This window comes from Neopsephotus bourkii, unplaced genomic scaffold (genome assembly GCF_033783945.1).
Source record: "Neopsephotus bourkii isolate Nb327-2 ecotype Australia unplaced genomic scaffold, CSIRO-AGI_Nbou_v1 NB_851, whole genome shotgun sequence".
Classification (NCBI taxonomy): Eukaryota; Metazoa; Chordata; class Aves; order Psittaciformes; family Psittacidae; genus Neopsephotus; species Neopsephotus bourkii.
In genome coordinates, this window is record NW_026901347.1 from 78,147 (window position 1) to 93,375 (window position 15,229).

General features: G+C 43.0%; 1 protein-coding gene across 2 annotated transcripts in view; it reads right to left on the reverse strand.

Annotated features, from left to right (window-relative positions):
- Positions 1–8,699: 8,699 nt before the first annotated feature.
- Positions 8,700–15,229, reverse strand: part of SLC1A1 (solute carrier family 1 member 1) — a 54,670-nt gene continuing 48,140 nt past the window's right edge. For both annotated transcript variants that reach the window (XM_061356399.1, XM_061356398.1), the window contains 3 exons: positions 14,363–14,557; positions 13,722–13,856; positions 8,700–10,801 (listed from right to left, as the gene is read on the reverse strand). In XM_061356399.1, the coding sequence (XP_061212383.1) occupies positions 10,555–10,801; positions 13,722–13,856; positions 14,363–14,557 (577 nt within the window). In that variant the 3' untranslated portion in view covers positions 8,700–10,554. The remainder of the gene's footprint in view (positions 10,802–13,721; positions 13,857–14,362; positions 14,558–15,229) is intronic.

The following is a 15,229-nucleotide window of genomic DNA, read 5'->3' on the forward strand; positions in this document are numbered from 1 at the left end:
ATTACACAAGGCTTACAGCTGTGAGGAGCAGAACAGGAGCAGAACTGCTAAGCAGAGTAGAAGACCTACATGTCAAACTGGGGTGGGCTGTGTGCAGGAAGGTCATGTTGACTGACATCTTGTTTGAGAAGCTGCAACATGTAAACATACTCATCATCCTCAGGCGGGAAACATTTGCAGGACTTTCAAGCTGAATACTGGTCTTCAATACCGCAAGATCTGCTTCCTCCTTTTAGAGGATTAACATTATTATCATGTTGAGGAAGGTATTTGGGGTAAGAAACTTCCCTGAGGTTTGTCGTACATTGTATAACCATGGCTGTAGCTGTAAATATTATTGCTGGCTCTGCTTGCCTCATGGCTGTGCAGTGAACCTGGGGACAGATCAAGTGCCCCAAGTGAAAGCTGCTGTGCCGGTCTGGGATGTGTTTGCAGAGGCAGAAGGCTCCATCTGTTAAAACCAAACTGACAATTTGGCTAAGATTTCTGTGAAGAGTCTAAAACCCGTGTAGAGAAACATCACCAGTGTCAAGGCTGGAGGTGCGAGCTGTGCTGTGAACAGATCTGCAGTGTCAAACACCACTGGTGTTTGATGCCTGTGATCGAAATTCCAGAGGCAGGGCTACATTAACTATGACATGGAATGTATGCAGGAAACTGCAACACATAACCCAAACTACATTTTTGCCATGGAGTTGGCACCAGTTGCCCGTTGGGTTGAAGAGGAAGGGACAGAGAGGAAAGCTGAGTAAGGATGGGAGAAAATGTGTTGTGGGCTTTACTCAGCTGTTTCCGGACAGAGTTCTGGGGCTATCTTTCCTAGCACATAATGCCAAAGGCTGGGACACCTACTTTGTTGTTAATCAGCTTCACAGCTAAGAGTACATGTGCAGTTTATCACCCATGGTGGTGAATTCATACACATAAAAGTGTCCAGCCTGAGTATATATTTCACTGACGCTTTAAATTTTCTACCCATGAAGTTAAGCAGCCTTTCCCAGGCTTTGGGTACTGAGGGCTGCAAAGGTTATTTACCCCATTATTTCAACCGCTGAAAACAAAAGTTTTGTATTATACCTCTCACATCATTGGAATATTATGAGGTGGAGAGCATGATGCTTGGAGAGCATGGCTCACAGGTAGTCAGGAGATTTTTTTCTTGCAAAACCAACTGAGTTACTATTGCCAGCAAGATGTAAAAACTTCTGAAATCATAATGAGTAAGATTATGGTGATGACCCGTCACACATTCTATGAGAAATAAGGCAGTTGAAACGTGAAGGTGAAGATCCCTTAACATGTACTACATTCACTTCTACTTGCATGTCCACACACTGGTTTATGTTTGTTAAACCTAACATGTTAGCACTCTTCCTTCAGGCGGAGGGAAGAGAGAGAAGATATATACGACTTCCTTCAATTGCATATGTACGTGGCTGAAAAGGAAAATATTAACATCTGTCAAGCATTATAAGGTGGTGAATATCAAATAGAAACTAATTCTTGAATGTCTGTGCAGTTATTGATGGGGTGCCAACACCATCATTATGATGGCAATTGGTTGCATATCCACCAACTTTGCTTCCCATAGTGCATCAACCTCTGCCACAACCACCTGTTTCTTTTACAGTGCTTTCTTGCTGCCTTCTCTAAGCTATAAGCATCCTGGTTAGTAAGCCAGGTTATCACTTGGCTTCTGTTGAGACCAGCATTTCTCCTTTCAGAAGCTTCAAAAAGGTAATTTATAACCCCAAAGCTTCCCACCTCCCCAGGAAGATGGTTGATCCCTGCTAACAGAAGCTGTGGCAGAGGTCTGCTGACATGCTATTACACATGCTTGTGAAAGGAAACAGAGCAATCAATTTAGCTCAAGAAGAGAGAAAATTTGCTGACAAGGAATGGGGAAACTTGGTTGCCAGTCAGACTTCTCCAGGCTTTTCCTTTATTTCCTTGAACACTGCTGTCACTTTTGTGGCCATGCTCTTTTCTTTGGCTTCTGCAGGCCCAGACAAGAAGGCAGACAAGTCATGGCCGGGTCCTAATTCCCCCTTCCTCAGTCAGACCAACCTTCCTGAAACCTGTTGTTTGGTCATTGCCCTAAGGACAAGGCAACATACATAGCAGCAGCCCGTAGTGGTTTTACAGGTAGCAGGAAGATCCCCACAACTACAGGCAAAGGAAGGTCTGCCCACCACCTGCCCTCACTGTGTGACACTTCAAAAGTCGGTGTGTGGTTCACAAGTCCATCAGCTAGTTCTCATTCACGTGGCTGTTTGGGGCATTCCTTTAAGGTCCTTTCCTTCATGGTCCAGCTCACAGAATCAGTCTCTGCATGTGACAGAATATCCCATATCAGGCATATCCGAACATGTCTGTGCCCCGCCACCCTTTTGGTGTCCCTTTGTCCTTTTCAGGTTCCCCCACCCCAGACATGTAGTGCTTGTTCTGCAGCCTGGTAAAGTGCAGGATCCTCCCCTGGCCTATTCTTTCCATTAGCTCTTACTAAATAATGTTTTGCCAATTTTATACCTTTGCTTCTAGGGATATTCATATTTCTGCATCGTAATAAATGTGTTCATGTTATCTTTTATATAGTATGATGTATAGTAGTAGTACCTACGTTGCACAGTGTATCTATGTGTAAATAACTAAAAATACATATTTATAAACATTTATTCACCCCTTTCTATTTATAATTCTATGTATATATGTATATATATATAGCATATATTATTGCGGTGGGTTAGCCTGGACCAGCCATCAGCTGCCTACCCAGCCATTCTCTCACACCTTCTCAACAGGACAGGAAATAAGATGGAAAAGCTCAAGGGTTGAGATAAGGACATCACTGACCAATTACTGTCACAGGTAAAACAGATTCGACTTCAGGAAAATTAGTTGTCTGCGAAGTAAAAATACAGTCGGATGGTTAAAAAAGGAATCTCACCCACAGGATCACAGAACTATCAGGGTTGGGTGGGACCTCTGAAGATCATCTAGTTAAACCCCGTGCCAAGGTAGGGCCACCTAGACCAGGTTACGCAGGAGCATGTCCAGTCTGGTTTTGAATGTCTCCAGAGAGGGAGACTCCACAACCCTCCTGAGCAGTCTGTTCCAGGGCTCTGAAATCTGCAACATAAACAGGCTCTTCCTTGTGTTGAGGTGGAACTTGCTCTGTTTTAGTTTATCGTCATTGATCCTTGCCCTGTTGCTTGGCACCACTGAAAAGAGTCTGGCACCTGCCTTTGAGATACACATTAATGAGATCTCCTCTCAGTCTTCTCTAGACTAAACAGGCCCAGCTCCTGCAGTCTCTCCTTATAAGAGAGATGCTCTGGACCCCTCATCATCCTCATGGCCTCCTCCGGACCCTTTCCAGCAGCATTTTGTCTTTTTTGCACTGAGGAGCCCAGGACCCAACCCAACACCCCTTATTTGCAGGTTTGACTTCACTCCTTCATTGCTGACTCCTCTGCTTCCCCCCCCTGACCCCTGAGCTGCCCAAGAGGATGAGGAATGGTGATAAGGGTCAGTCCATAACAGCTCCTCTCTGCTGCTCCTTCCTCCTCATACATTCTTCTGAATGCTGGTGATGATGTAGGCTTTTGGAGGCCAATTTGGACTCTCAAGAGCAGTGCAGCTTTTGATAAAACCTACGAAGAGTAGGGGATCAGAAAAATCACACCCTGTCTACTCAGAATTTTGCCTTTGCCAACCACAAATGAAGATACGGGCTTCCAGAAAGAATACTTATAGGCAGTCCATGGCCTTTCCCCATTACACTTTCTGCTCTTTCAGCATGCAGTACTGTTCTGGTGGTCAAGGTGCTGTGGCTTGGTTGCTGCCGCTTGCCTGGTCTGCCTCCTGTGCCCTGGCAGATGTGGCTTCTTTGTGCTCTGCAGTTATAAACCAGGAAAACTCTGCCTGGATGTAGATCCGCACAGCTGTGCACGCTCCATTGTTAGTCATCTCACCTGCCAGGTCACACAAGATGCTCCCAAGGTACATTGTTGTCCTGGGTTCAGCAGTAGCAGTCAATTTTTCTCCTTCTTAGTAGCGGGTGCAGTGCTGTGTTTTAACTTTCAGCCTGGGAGCAGAGATGATAACACTGATGTTTACTCTGACCAAGGACTTTGTGAGCCTCATGCTCTGCCAGGGAGGAGGGGAAGCCGGGAGGAAGCAGGGACAGGACACCTGACCCAAACTGACCAAAGAGGTATTCCATACCACAGCACGTCATGCCCGGGAGGTAACTGGGAGTTACCTGGAAGGGCATGCTCTTCTCGGTTGGGCATGTTTCGGCGGGTGGTATTGTATTCTCTTCCCTTGCTACTTCCCTTATCATTATTATTGTTGGTAGCAGCAGTGATTTGTGTTATACCTTAGTTACTAAACTGTTCTTGTCTCAACCCATGGGAGTTACATCCTTTTGATTCTCCTCTCCGTCCCTCCTGGAGTGGGGGGGGGGGGGGGAAGGAAAGAAAGAGAGGTGGGGGAGTAGAAACTGTGTGGCTGACTGGGTTTGAACCATGACAGTTCTTGTTGGTGCCCAACACGGGGCATGAAGGGTTGAGATAAGGACAGATCTGACTGGAGTGTGTCTAATTGTATTTGTGATAAACATTCATTGTTTTAGATGAATAGTCACTCGTCACAATGCTGATTTATTGTCTCGCAAAGTTGTTTCTCTTGATCTCACAGTTTCATTATATCGTACCTTACTTTGGGCCGGTATTTGCTGTATTAGTGTTTTTCAAGTGTGGGGCTTGGGCTAAGGTTCTTGTCTCATTGTACTTTATGGTAATGACTTGTAATACAATAGAATCATTGATCATGAAACTGATCTGGCTTATGATCCCAGTGTGGTCACCACCTTTATACTTTGGGAGGTATGTAATAGAAGTGCTTAGCAATTACACATCTTTTTTCTCCTTCTCGGGTGGTCAACCTGTGAAGGAGACATTCTCTTATCCTCCCAATCCCCCCTCCTCCCCCCCAACGTTTACAGCATTATTTGAGAGTTTTGAAGTTTCTGAATGGCCTTTTAATACTGTTGAGACCTGTTTTCTGATTGTGATGGGGATCACCATGTTGGCACCCATACAGAGTGTGTTTTGTCTACGAGCATTTCGTCTGAATTCATGAGTTAAGCAGAGTCAGGTTTGGGTCTTGTCTGGGGTTAAATGACAATATAGGAGGATCAAGAGATTTTCCCCGAAGCTGGACAGCCATGAGTGACAGGGTGTGTGGGACAGTATGGACAAGTATCTAGGTTAGTGGGCCCCTCCAGTACTTTGAAATTTCACCAGTCGTGACCACAGCAGTGCACTGGCAGCAATATCGCACCAACCTAGACTCCCTGATTCCTATCCATAAGCTGATCCGCAGACTGGAGAGTCAGGGAGTGATCAGCAAGGAGTGATTGCTGAATGAGAAAAGTGGCCAGTACTTTATACTGACTCCTGGATGGTGGCAAATGCCCTGTCGGGGTGGTTGCAGCAATGGAAGCAGAGCAACTGGCAATACAGAGTAAACCCATCTGGGCTGCTGCACTGTGGCAAGATAGCTCTGCCCAGGTTCAGAACCTGGTGGTGAAGGTATGCCATGTAGATGCTCCTGTAACCAAGTCAGGCCACTGAGGAACACCAGAACAGCCAACAAGTGGATAAAGCTGCGAAGATTGAAGGGGCTCAGGTGGACTTAGATTGGCAACATAAAAGTGAATTATTTTTGACCTGGTGGGCCCATGACACTTCAGGCCATCAGGGCAGAGATGCAACATATAGATGGGCTCGTGATCAAGAGGTGGACTTAACAATGGACACTATTGCCCAGGTTATTCATGAGTGTGAAACACGTGCTGCAGTTAAGCAAGCCAAACAGTTAGTGCCTCTTTGGTACCGAGGACGATGGCTGAAGTACAAATATGGGGAGGCCTGGCAGACTGACTATATCACACTGCCACCAACCCGCCAAGGCAAGCGCCATTGCTTACCATGGTGGTAGCAACCACCGGATGGCTGGAAACATACACTGTGGCCCACAGCACTGCCTGGAACACTGTCCTGGGCCTTGAGAAACAGATTTTGTGGTGACACGGCACCCCAGAGAGAACTGAGTCAAGCAATGGGACTCATTTCCGGAATAACCTTATAGACACTTGGGCCAGAGAGCATGGCATTGAGTGGGTATAACACATTCCCTACCATGCACCAGCCTCTGGGAAAATACAAAGGTACAGTGGGCTGTTAAAAACTACACTGAGAGCAATGGGTGGTGGGACTTTAAAGCATTGGGATACACGTTCACCAAAGGCCACCTGGTTGGTCAACACCAGAGGATCTGCCAACAGGGCTGGCCCAGCCTAGTCATAACTTTTACATACTGTAGAAGGGGACAAAGTTCCTGTGGTGCACATAAAGAATTTGCTGGGGGAGACAGCCTGGGTTATTCCTTCTTCAGGTAAAGGCAAACCCACTCGTGGGATTGCTTTTGCTCAGGGACCTGGATATACTTGGCGGGTAATGCGGGAAGATGGAGAAATCCTATGTATACCTCAAGGGGATTTGATTTTAGGAAAAAACAGCCAATGAACTCAATTGGATGCTGTTGCCTGCTATGTAATACTTTTATAGCCCATCAACTAGATGTCTTCAGGTCACCAGCAACTGGCCCTGACTTCCCTCCAGCCATCATCCCAACAGAGAAGGAACTTTGATAGAACCAGACGAGTTCTGCGGTGAAGGAACAATCAGCATCAGCAGGCAACGATCCAACACTGCACACAGCCTCTCCTGCCCCGAAAGACTGTTACAAGAGATGGAACCTGACATCATGGACCGAATGGACTCAGCAGCATTATAGGGATTGGTCCATGCACTAAGAAATGATCTCTTTCTCTCTGTCTGTGTGTGTATGGGGATGTATATATATGTAAGGACGATGGTATATTGAAAATGTGGGATCTGAGCATGACGTGAATGGTATGGAATAAGGGGTACTACAGTAGCAGTCAGTTTTTCTCTTTCTTAGTCATTGGTGCAGTGCTGTGTTTTAACTTTCAGCCTGGAAACAGAGCTGATAACACTGATGTTTACTCTGACCAAGGACTTTCTGAGTCTCATGCTCTGCCAGGGAGGAGGGGAAGCCGGGAGGAAGCAGAGACAGGACACCTGACCCAAACTGACCAAAGAGGTATTCCATACCACAGCACGTCATGCCCAGGGAGGTAACTGGGAGTAACCCAGAAGGGCACACTCTTCTTGGTCAGGCTTGTTTCAGCAGGTGGTATTGTATTCTCTTCCCTTGCTACTTCCCTTATCATTATTATTACTGATGGTAGCAGTAGTGATTTGTGTTACACCTCAGTTACTAAACTGTTCTTATCTCAACCCGTGGGAGTTACATTCTTTCAATTCTCCTCCCCATCCCTCCCGGAGCAGGAAGCGGGGGGGGGGGGGGGGGGGAAGAAAAGAAAAATGGGGGAGGAGTAGAAACTGTGTGGCTGACTGGGTTTAAACCATGACAATTTCACACAGTCAAACAGGGCCTGAAACAGTAACATAGGGGAAGAACTTAACCATGAGTTTGGGGGAGTGGTTGAACTGGGGAGAGTTGGCTGGGAGGGTTGATTGGTGCCTGGGGACAATCTGGGCATTGTCAGTGGGTGGCAAGCATCACTTGTGGGGCTTTGGAGGGGCAGGGCTCACCCCTCCCTTCCTACTTCCCTCCTCCTATTGATATTACTATTGTATTACTGTAATAATATTTTATTTTAATTTCAATTATTAAACTCTTATCTCAACCCATGTTTTTACCTTTTGTCTATTTCTCTTCTCCATTCCATGGTGTGGGCAGATGTGAGAGAGTGGCTTCACAGTACTGAGCTGCCAGCTGGACTTAAGCCATGACAAGTTTAAACTCCTGTGGAGCTGATACAGCTGGGCTGTGCATGTCATCAGGCTGTCTATGTTTATGTCCAGGCGCTTGCTTTTCTCAGCATAAAGAGTAAACTACAAGTCCCTGAGTATTTCAGCAGGAACGCGTGGCTGACTAACCTTGTCTTCCATGCCTTAAAGCCACATACACTAATTAAAATACAGGGTCCAATCCTATGATAGCTTCTGCAGCTTCAGAGACCCCACAGGAATGTAACAGCATGGGGTAACAGGCCAAGGCCTGCAGGTGCTTTTCCAACAGGAGACTCTCCACCATCTCCAGAGCTTCCAGAGCAGGAGAAGATGTGGCCATGCACAATGTTTCCATGTATTCAGAAGGTTCATACTCAGAATATTTTGTCAGGAAAATCATCCTTGAACTTAACAGTATCTTCAGTATCTGCTTTGTTCCGTTGGTGGGAAATAGATGGCAAAGCAGCACCATCAACCCCTCCTTAGTTGAATCTGATCCAAGTAAATAAACAATAAATAAATAAATAAACAATAAATAAAAAATCCCCTGCTTACAGTATGTTTAATGGTATACTCCCAACCCAGATAATTCATAGTTAAAGGACTTTCTTGCAATCTCAGCATTGTGCTCTGAAGCATTCATTGGAAGAAGAGTAATTCTTGCCAAAGCCACAGCAGAGTCACTAGCTAAAATAACATAAATCCTAAGTTTATGTTTTGTTTTTCTTGCTATAGCTAGAGGAATTCAGTATTCTACATTGAGGAGAGGATGGCAGGCTAAAACAAGAGTAAAGAGAGTATTTATTTATTTATTTAGAACGCTGTTCACAATACATCACAACAGTGTGACTATATAATGAGGTGATCATAACAGGCTAACTTAAAAAGGAAAGACAAAGCGTAGATTATAGGCTAGTTGGAAACTGTGGGTTTTTCTCTCCCACAAGCAAAGCTGTACAAATTAAGACTATCTCATATAATTTCTGCACAGGTAAAAGATTGATTGACTTACTCAATCTGTACACTTTCTTCATTTTGTATAAACATACCATTACTTAGATTAACACTTCCAAACAGTTTACAAACTTCAATCTAAATACAGTATTACATTGCACTGATTTGTTGATTTAAGGTGCAGTTTAGCAAAACCTACAGTAACTATTTTCTTCTGTTCTTAATCAGTTCTCTTTGGCACGCTTCTGTTTTACTTAAGTACAAAAGTGTAGGACTGAATTCAGTATGTAACACTGCAGGAACTTGAAGGTTTTTGTTAGCATATCAGTACAATGTTAAGTTTACCACAAGCTTATTTACAAAGAACTGTATATGAATTTCAGTTTACATATAAAATGTCTCACAAGTCTAAAATGCAAGGCAAAAAAAAAAATTTAACAGCAACTCCTCTCTTGAGAGAGTGATTTTTGCACCACAGAAATCTTGTATAAAATGTTTCAGAAAATTGAGATTTTTATGAGGAAATTCTTGGTGCTTCTTATCCTATAGCAAGCCAACTGAAGACATGACTTTCTGGGTCCAGAAATGCTTCATAAGATACAGTTTAGCTGACATGTTGGCACTGTATTAGTATTGCAGCTACAAACTTGGGTGTTCAACTGGCAAACAAAACCAAGGAGCAAAAAAACAACCAGTCTGTGTAAAAAGCTTTGTGACAGTGGCTTCTTTCTAAAAAACGTATGCCTCCTTATCCCAATGAGGAAAGGGTTAGAATTTGCACTATGTGTTGCTCTATAGTCTATTTTCATCTTCACGACCCCTGCTTACCTTTGAGCTGATAAATATTTGGTTAGAGTCAAAGGTGAACAGACTTATTTCTACTTCTGATGGAAAAGTGCTAATAGGCCATCAAAGTGGACCTAAATCAGTGAAGTATCACTTTAAAAAAGCTCTGCAAATGCCAGAAGGGCAAACCCACAGCAATCTATTTCACATCTGAAGGGCATTCCTAGCAGCTGGCATTCACATGGAAGGCATTGGGAAAACTAGCTGCATAAACACTGGAAATTCTTCCATGCCCAATTTTTTCACAAGTAAAGAAAAATGAAGCCCTGTTCACAGTAAAATACTTATTACAAGGCCTTCCTGGTCTGTTACTTCCTGAATCACCCAAGTGCTATCCCCTCAGCTGCAAAAATGAGTATTTTGGCACATGCAAGTTACAGTAGGTGTCAAGTACAGTGCAATCTGTTTAGAAGGCAAGAATGTTAAAAGGTACTTCATATGGGTGCTCTGTAATGTGGGTAACATGTGAAATGCTGTACTACTCCTGAGTAAAACACATGTGGCTGTCCCAGATAAAATACCTGTTTATACGCATGCTGACTCTAAAGAGGCATCTCATAGCCTCAGGAATAGTGTATATTCTCATGGAAAAAAAAGAAAAAAGAAAAAAAAGTATTTTACAACTGTCTCTTTCTTCAGCCTATCAGCAAGGACTAGAACTGGTGAGTTCAAATTGTTGGGAAAGGTGATGAAAATGGGGCAGAACTGGTAAGAATCAAAATCTGTATGTGGCAAATCAAATGGATGTAAGAAGTAATTAGTTATCAATTAGGCTTTAATTTTTTGAGATACTGCACATGGCCATGTCCTTTAATGCTCCTGTTTTACCTGAAAGCTACTGGCTTTAGAACTGAGATGTCTGCGTGAAGGATATGGCATCAGTTTTATCCACAGCAAAGCCTCCGTTGACATAGGATTTCTTGGTCTCTGTTTCATCATTATCAAGGATCGTTGTTTCCAAGGCGAAAGGATTGACTATGTTGACTTCGGAGGTGACATCCATCTGCTCCAGCTCCTTTTTAGAGAGCTTCTCCACTACTCCTGTACCAAAGGCATCTCCCAAGACATTTACCATTGTTCTGAATCGATCCCTATGGAATAAAACTGTTGTCAGACAAAATATTCTGTTTGTTACTTAGAAGAAAATCATTTTAGTAAAAGTAAGCTACTCTAGCAAATGCAGAGTGTCTTTTGCCCAGTGCAGATTTGGGGTAATTTTGTAATTGAAAGGAAAAAATAATGTACAATAAGAAACAGAATTTTCCCCTCTGTATTTGAAGAAACCTGGAGTCACTTTCATGACAAATCACTTTGTAGAGTGTGCAAAACTGCAAGTCATGTCACTAGTCTGTTACAGCAGTAATCACACTGATGTGAACAGCCTTACAGAGTGTTGTCAGGAACACTTCTCAGGCCCTGAAGCATGCTACACAGCTGGTTCTCTGTGATGAGACTGTTTTTGTTGGGAGAAGACTCTGTGTGGTGCAGCAGAAGAGACTGCATTATGCCTTTTATCTTTCTAACAGTCACTCTCTCAGCCAGAGGAGCACTTAGACCAGTATCTTCAGTATTCTGGCCCAAAGCCTGGAAATGGGAAAGGCTATCTTCTGTTAGCTTCTCACTGTTACAAGGTTGAAGTACAAAGCTGTAATAAGTTTGTCACTTTAAAGAAATACAGTACTTGTGTACTGTTGATTTTTTTTTCCCAACAGAAAGTGACTTGCGAGCCTTAAAAATCTGCACTGTTTGGCAGAGGAGCATCAGAACCGTGCAATATAGCAAAGTTTGAAAATGAGCGTTTTCAAGAAGGGACTGTGGAAGGCCACGCTTCCCTGTTTTAATTTGCAGCTACACAGCCCTGCAAGGGCTCTCTGGCAGAATGAGTTGCTCTGATATATTCACAAATAGAAGCAACTATAAAAGCAATAGTGAAGTGAATCAGCGTGTTTCATATATATATTCTTTTACTACAGCTGCTGAACTCCACTGCTAAAAAGGACCCATGTGTTCTCCATGTGGTAAGAAAATACAAGTTAGGGAAAGGAAGAGAGAGCTGTAAACTAAACTTCTGGTGGGATCAGTGTGACAAGTGGGGAAACCAACCACACTGGAAACTCATCTTTCATAATACTTCTCAAATTTTTTCTATTCCTCATTAAAAACATAGAAGTTCTCCTCAAGCCTATGTAATAAAACCTTGGCAAGTTCAGAATTAACTAGAGGATTGTTAATAAGCCACTTCTAGTGGGTTGCATAATAATACATTTTAGGCAATAAGTACAAAAGGTGAAAGTGTTAATAATCTACATGGCATCACAATGTGCATTCCATCTGCTGAGGTGCAAAATGCACTGGCAATGATCCCTTGTACATGAAATTAATCTTTAATTTGCTTTACACAGCAAGACACCTTAATCTGAAAAACATTTCAATTAGAAACAGCTTGCATTCTTTGTCTGTTTCATGGTGGAACAGGTAGTCCCATGTATTTTTGTTGTGTCTAAGAATCAGGTAAATTGAGGACTTTCAAAGCAGAGACAAGTTCAGATCTGTAAAATCATGTGAGAAATAAGGAATTAACCATTCTTTTTCTCTCTCACTCCCATAAAAGAATTGGAGGGCATCAAATGAAATTATTAGGACATAGATTAAAACAAAATATCTTTCTGTACAACACCTTGTTCAGTTGTAGAATTCCTTTCTATAGGACTTGTGGAAATCTGAAAGTTTATATGCATCCCAAAAGCAATGAGGCATTTATGGAAGAAGAAACCTATTGAGAACTGTTAAAAACAAAAACCACCTCTTCCTCAGGAACTCTGTGAGCTGCAGTTTGCAGGAGGGTAAGACACTACTTTGGGAAAAGAATCAATATACATTTCTTCTGTCCTTCCATGTTTTTAGATATCCTTGCAAATGAGAGTTATGTAATCAAATAAATTATATATTTCTGTGAAACACACACGTTGCTGCCAGAAATCCTTCAAGAAAATGATTAGAGAGGGTAGGGGAGGAACAGGACTCTACCTTGAGTGTAAATATAAGCCTAAGAAAGAGCCATGCAGAGACTATGAAATGATTAGGATCTCTGCATTGATACTGATGAAATATTATCCATGTTCAGTTATGGCAAATTAACAAGACCTTGATGGGAGCACTAAAGCTTGCAAGTTTAGGAGGCAAATCCTGTTACTCTTTCCCAGTGAATCATGGAATAAAACTGAATGCTGACATCATTCTGAAGTCCAGAATACACTCTGTGATTCTTTGGCCTTTTGAAAAAGTAGCAGAGAAACATCTCAGTATACGTTGAACAGAAAAGATTTACAGATTTGTGTTGAAAATGCTTCTCTGAACTGGTTAATGGGACTGAGGGGTTTTGATGCGCTCTGAGGTGAGATGGCTGGGATCAGGATAAGGAATGCTTTCTGAGTTTGTATGTGTGTGCTTGCTGATCAAGGTGCTGGGTCTGTGAAAAACTCTCAGCCATGGCAAAGTAATGCTGGCAGTACAGACTCATGTACAGCCTGCTACGTGTGTATGTGTGGACTCCAAAATCAGCTTTGCTTAGTTCATGTTGTGCTCCACTGCCTCTTCACCGATGTATGAATTTTATGTGCTTTTTGGAAAACAGCTGAGATGTTCTGCTTGTGATTTTGATGAATGGTGTATGAATTTCACATAATACAGTGACAGCTGACATGCCAGAGGCACTCCTTGGTATGCTTATAATTTACTAATGCTGTGGTCACTATTTTAAGGTTTATAGCACCTCTGGATGGGAGGTTATTCACTGCCGTCCCATGCAGTGGGACTTCTCTCAGAATTAAAGCCATTACTGCATTCAACTCTATATTGAACAAGCCTGGCCATAAGTATAATCTTCGGCCAATTCCTGCAACAGTCTTAAATGGTTTTGCTACTTTTTCAGACCCACGTGTTCCCACACCACTTATATAAACATAAAAAAGGCAAGAAAAACAGTTAAAATATCAAGTGCCTTAAACTTACAGAAGCCAGTCAACTGCAATGATCAGAGTAACATCTTCAGCAGGCAGGCCAACGGCAGTCAGTACAATTACCATGGTTACAAGTCCGGCTTGGGGGACGCCTGCAGCCCCAATGCTGGCAGCTGTAGCTGCAACACTAAATGACAAATAAAGCCCAGAAAAGGCATTCAGAATACATGTTGCTCACAGAAACTCTATCTTCTGGCACAAATAGGCTTATTTCACTGCAAGAAAGCAGCCCAAATGTGTATGAATAGTACCTACTCAAAGTCTGGTGACAAGTTTATAGGATAAGTGATGTATAGATACTGCTACAGTTACATTGCAAAATAACATGCAATGCAGGATAAACAAGCAAGATGGATGGATCAAAGGTAGAGGCTGAGTTGGGTTTGCAAGTGTTTGCAGTGGAAGAAAAATGGTAATTTCCAGAACAATACTGTATACCTGCTGCATGTCCTGGCCCATCCCACCTCCTCATCAGGTTGCCTAGGGAAGGCCTTGGACCAAGAAGTGAGAATGTTTCTTTACTTCCTGTGCTATGAATGATAGTTTCGAGTTTTCACAGGATGTCTGAAGTCAATGCACCATTCATTAAAAAACCCACCTCCAACAAAATGCATGTGATGGCTTTAGTCTTACCTAATGGTAATTATTTCGCCAGTATTCAGCTGTAAGTCGTTGAGCTGTGCAATAAATATAGCTGCTACGGCTTCATAAAGAGCGGTGCCATCCATGTTGATGGTAGCTCCAACTGGAAGAACGAACCTGGTAATTCTTTTGTCAATGAAGTTTTTTTCTTCTGCACAACGGAAGGTGACAGGCAAAGTTGCTGAACTAGCACAGAGATAAACACATAAAGTAATTGCAGGCAACAGCATAATATTTCCTTTATCTTTCTTTTTTCTCAGAGCATGATCTGCTCTAAGACTCAAATGGAGATCTAAGGCATGCAGGAAGGCAGCACTATGAAAAAGCAAAGTAACTGTTGTAATCTCTTCTAATTAAGGGAAAAAAACAATAAAGTCTTAGCTATCCTCAAAATTACACAGTAAATCGTCATCATTGACGTCATCTATCTGGACCTGTGCAAAGTCTTTGACACTGTCCCACATGACACCCTTGTCTCTAAATTGGAGAGACATCAATTTGATGGATGGATCACTCTGTGGATAAAGAACTGGCTGGCTGGCCGCACACGGAGTTGTGGTCAATGGCTCAGTGTCCAGCTGGAGACCAATAATGAGTGGTGTCCCTCAGGGATCGGTGTTGGGACCCATCTTAACATCTTTGTTGGTGACATGGACAGTGGGATTGAGTGCGCCCTCAGCAAGTTTGCCAATGACACCAAGCTGTGTGGTTTGGCTGATATGCTGGCAGGAATGAATGCCATCCAGAGGGACCTTGGCACGCTTTGTGAGGTGGGCTGATACCAACCTTATGAAGTTTAATCATGCCAAGTGCAAGGTCCTACACCTGGGTCAGAGCAATTCCAGGCACAGCTACAGG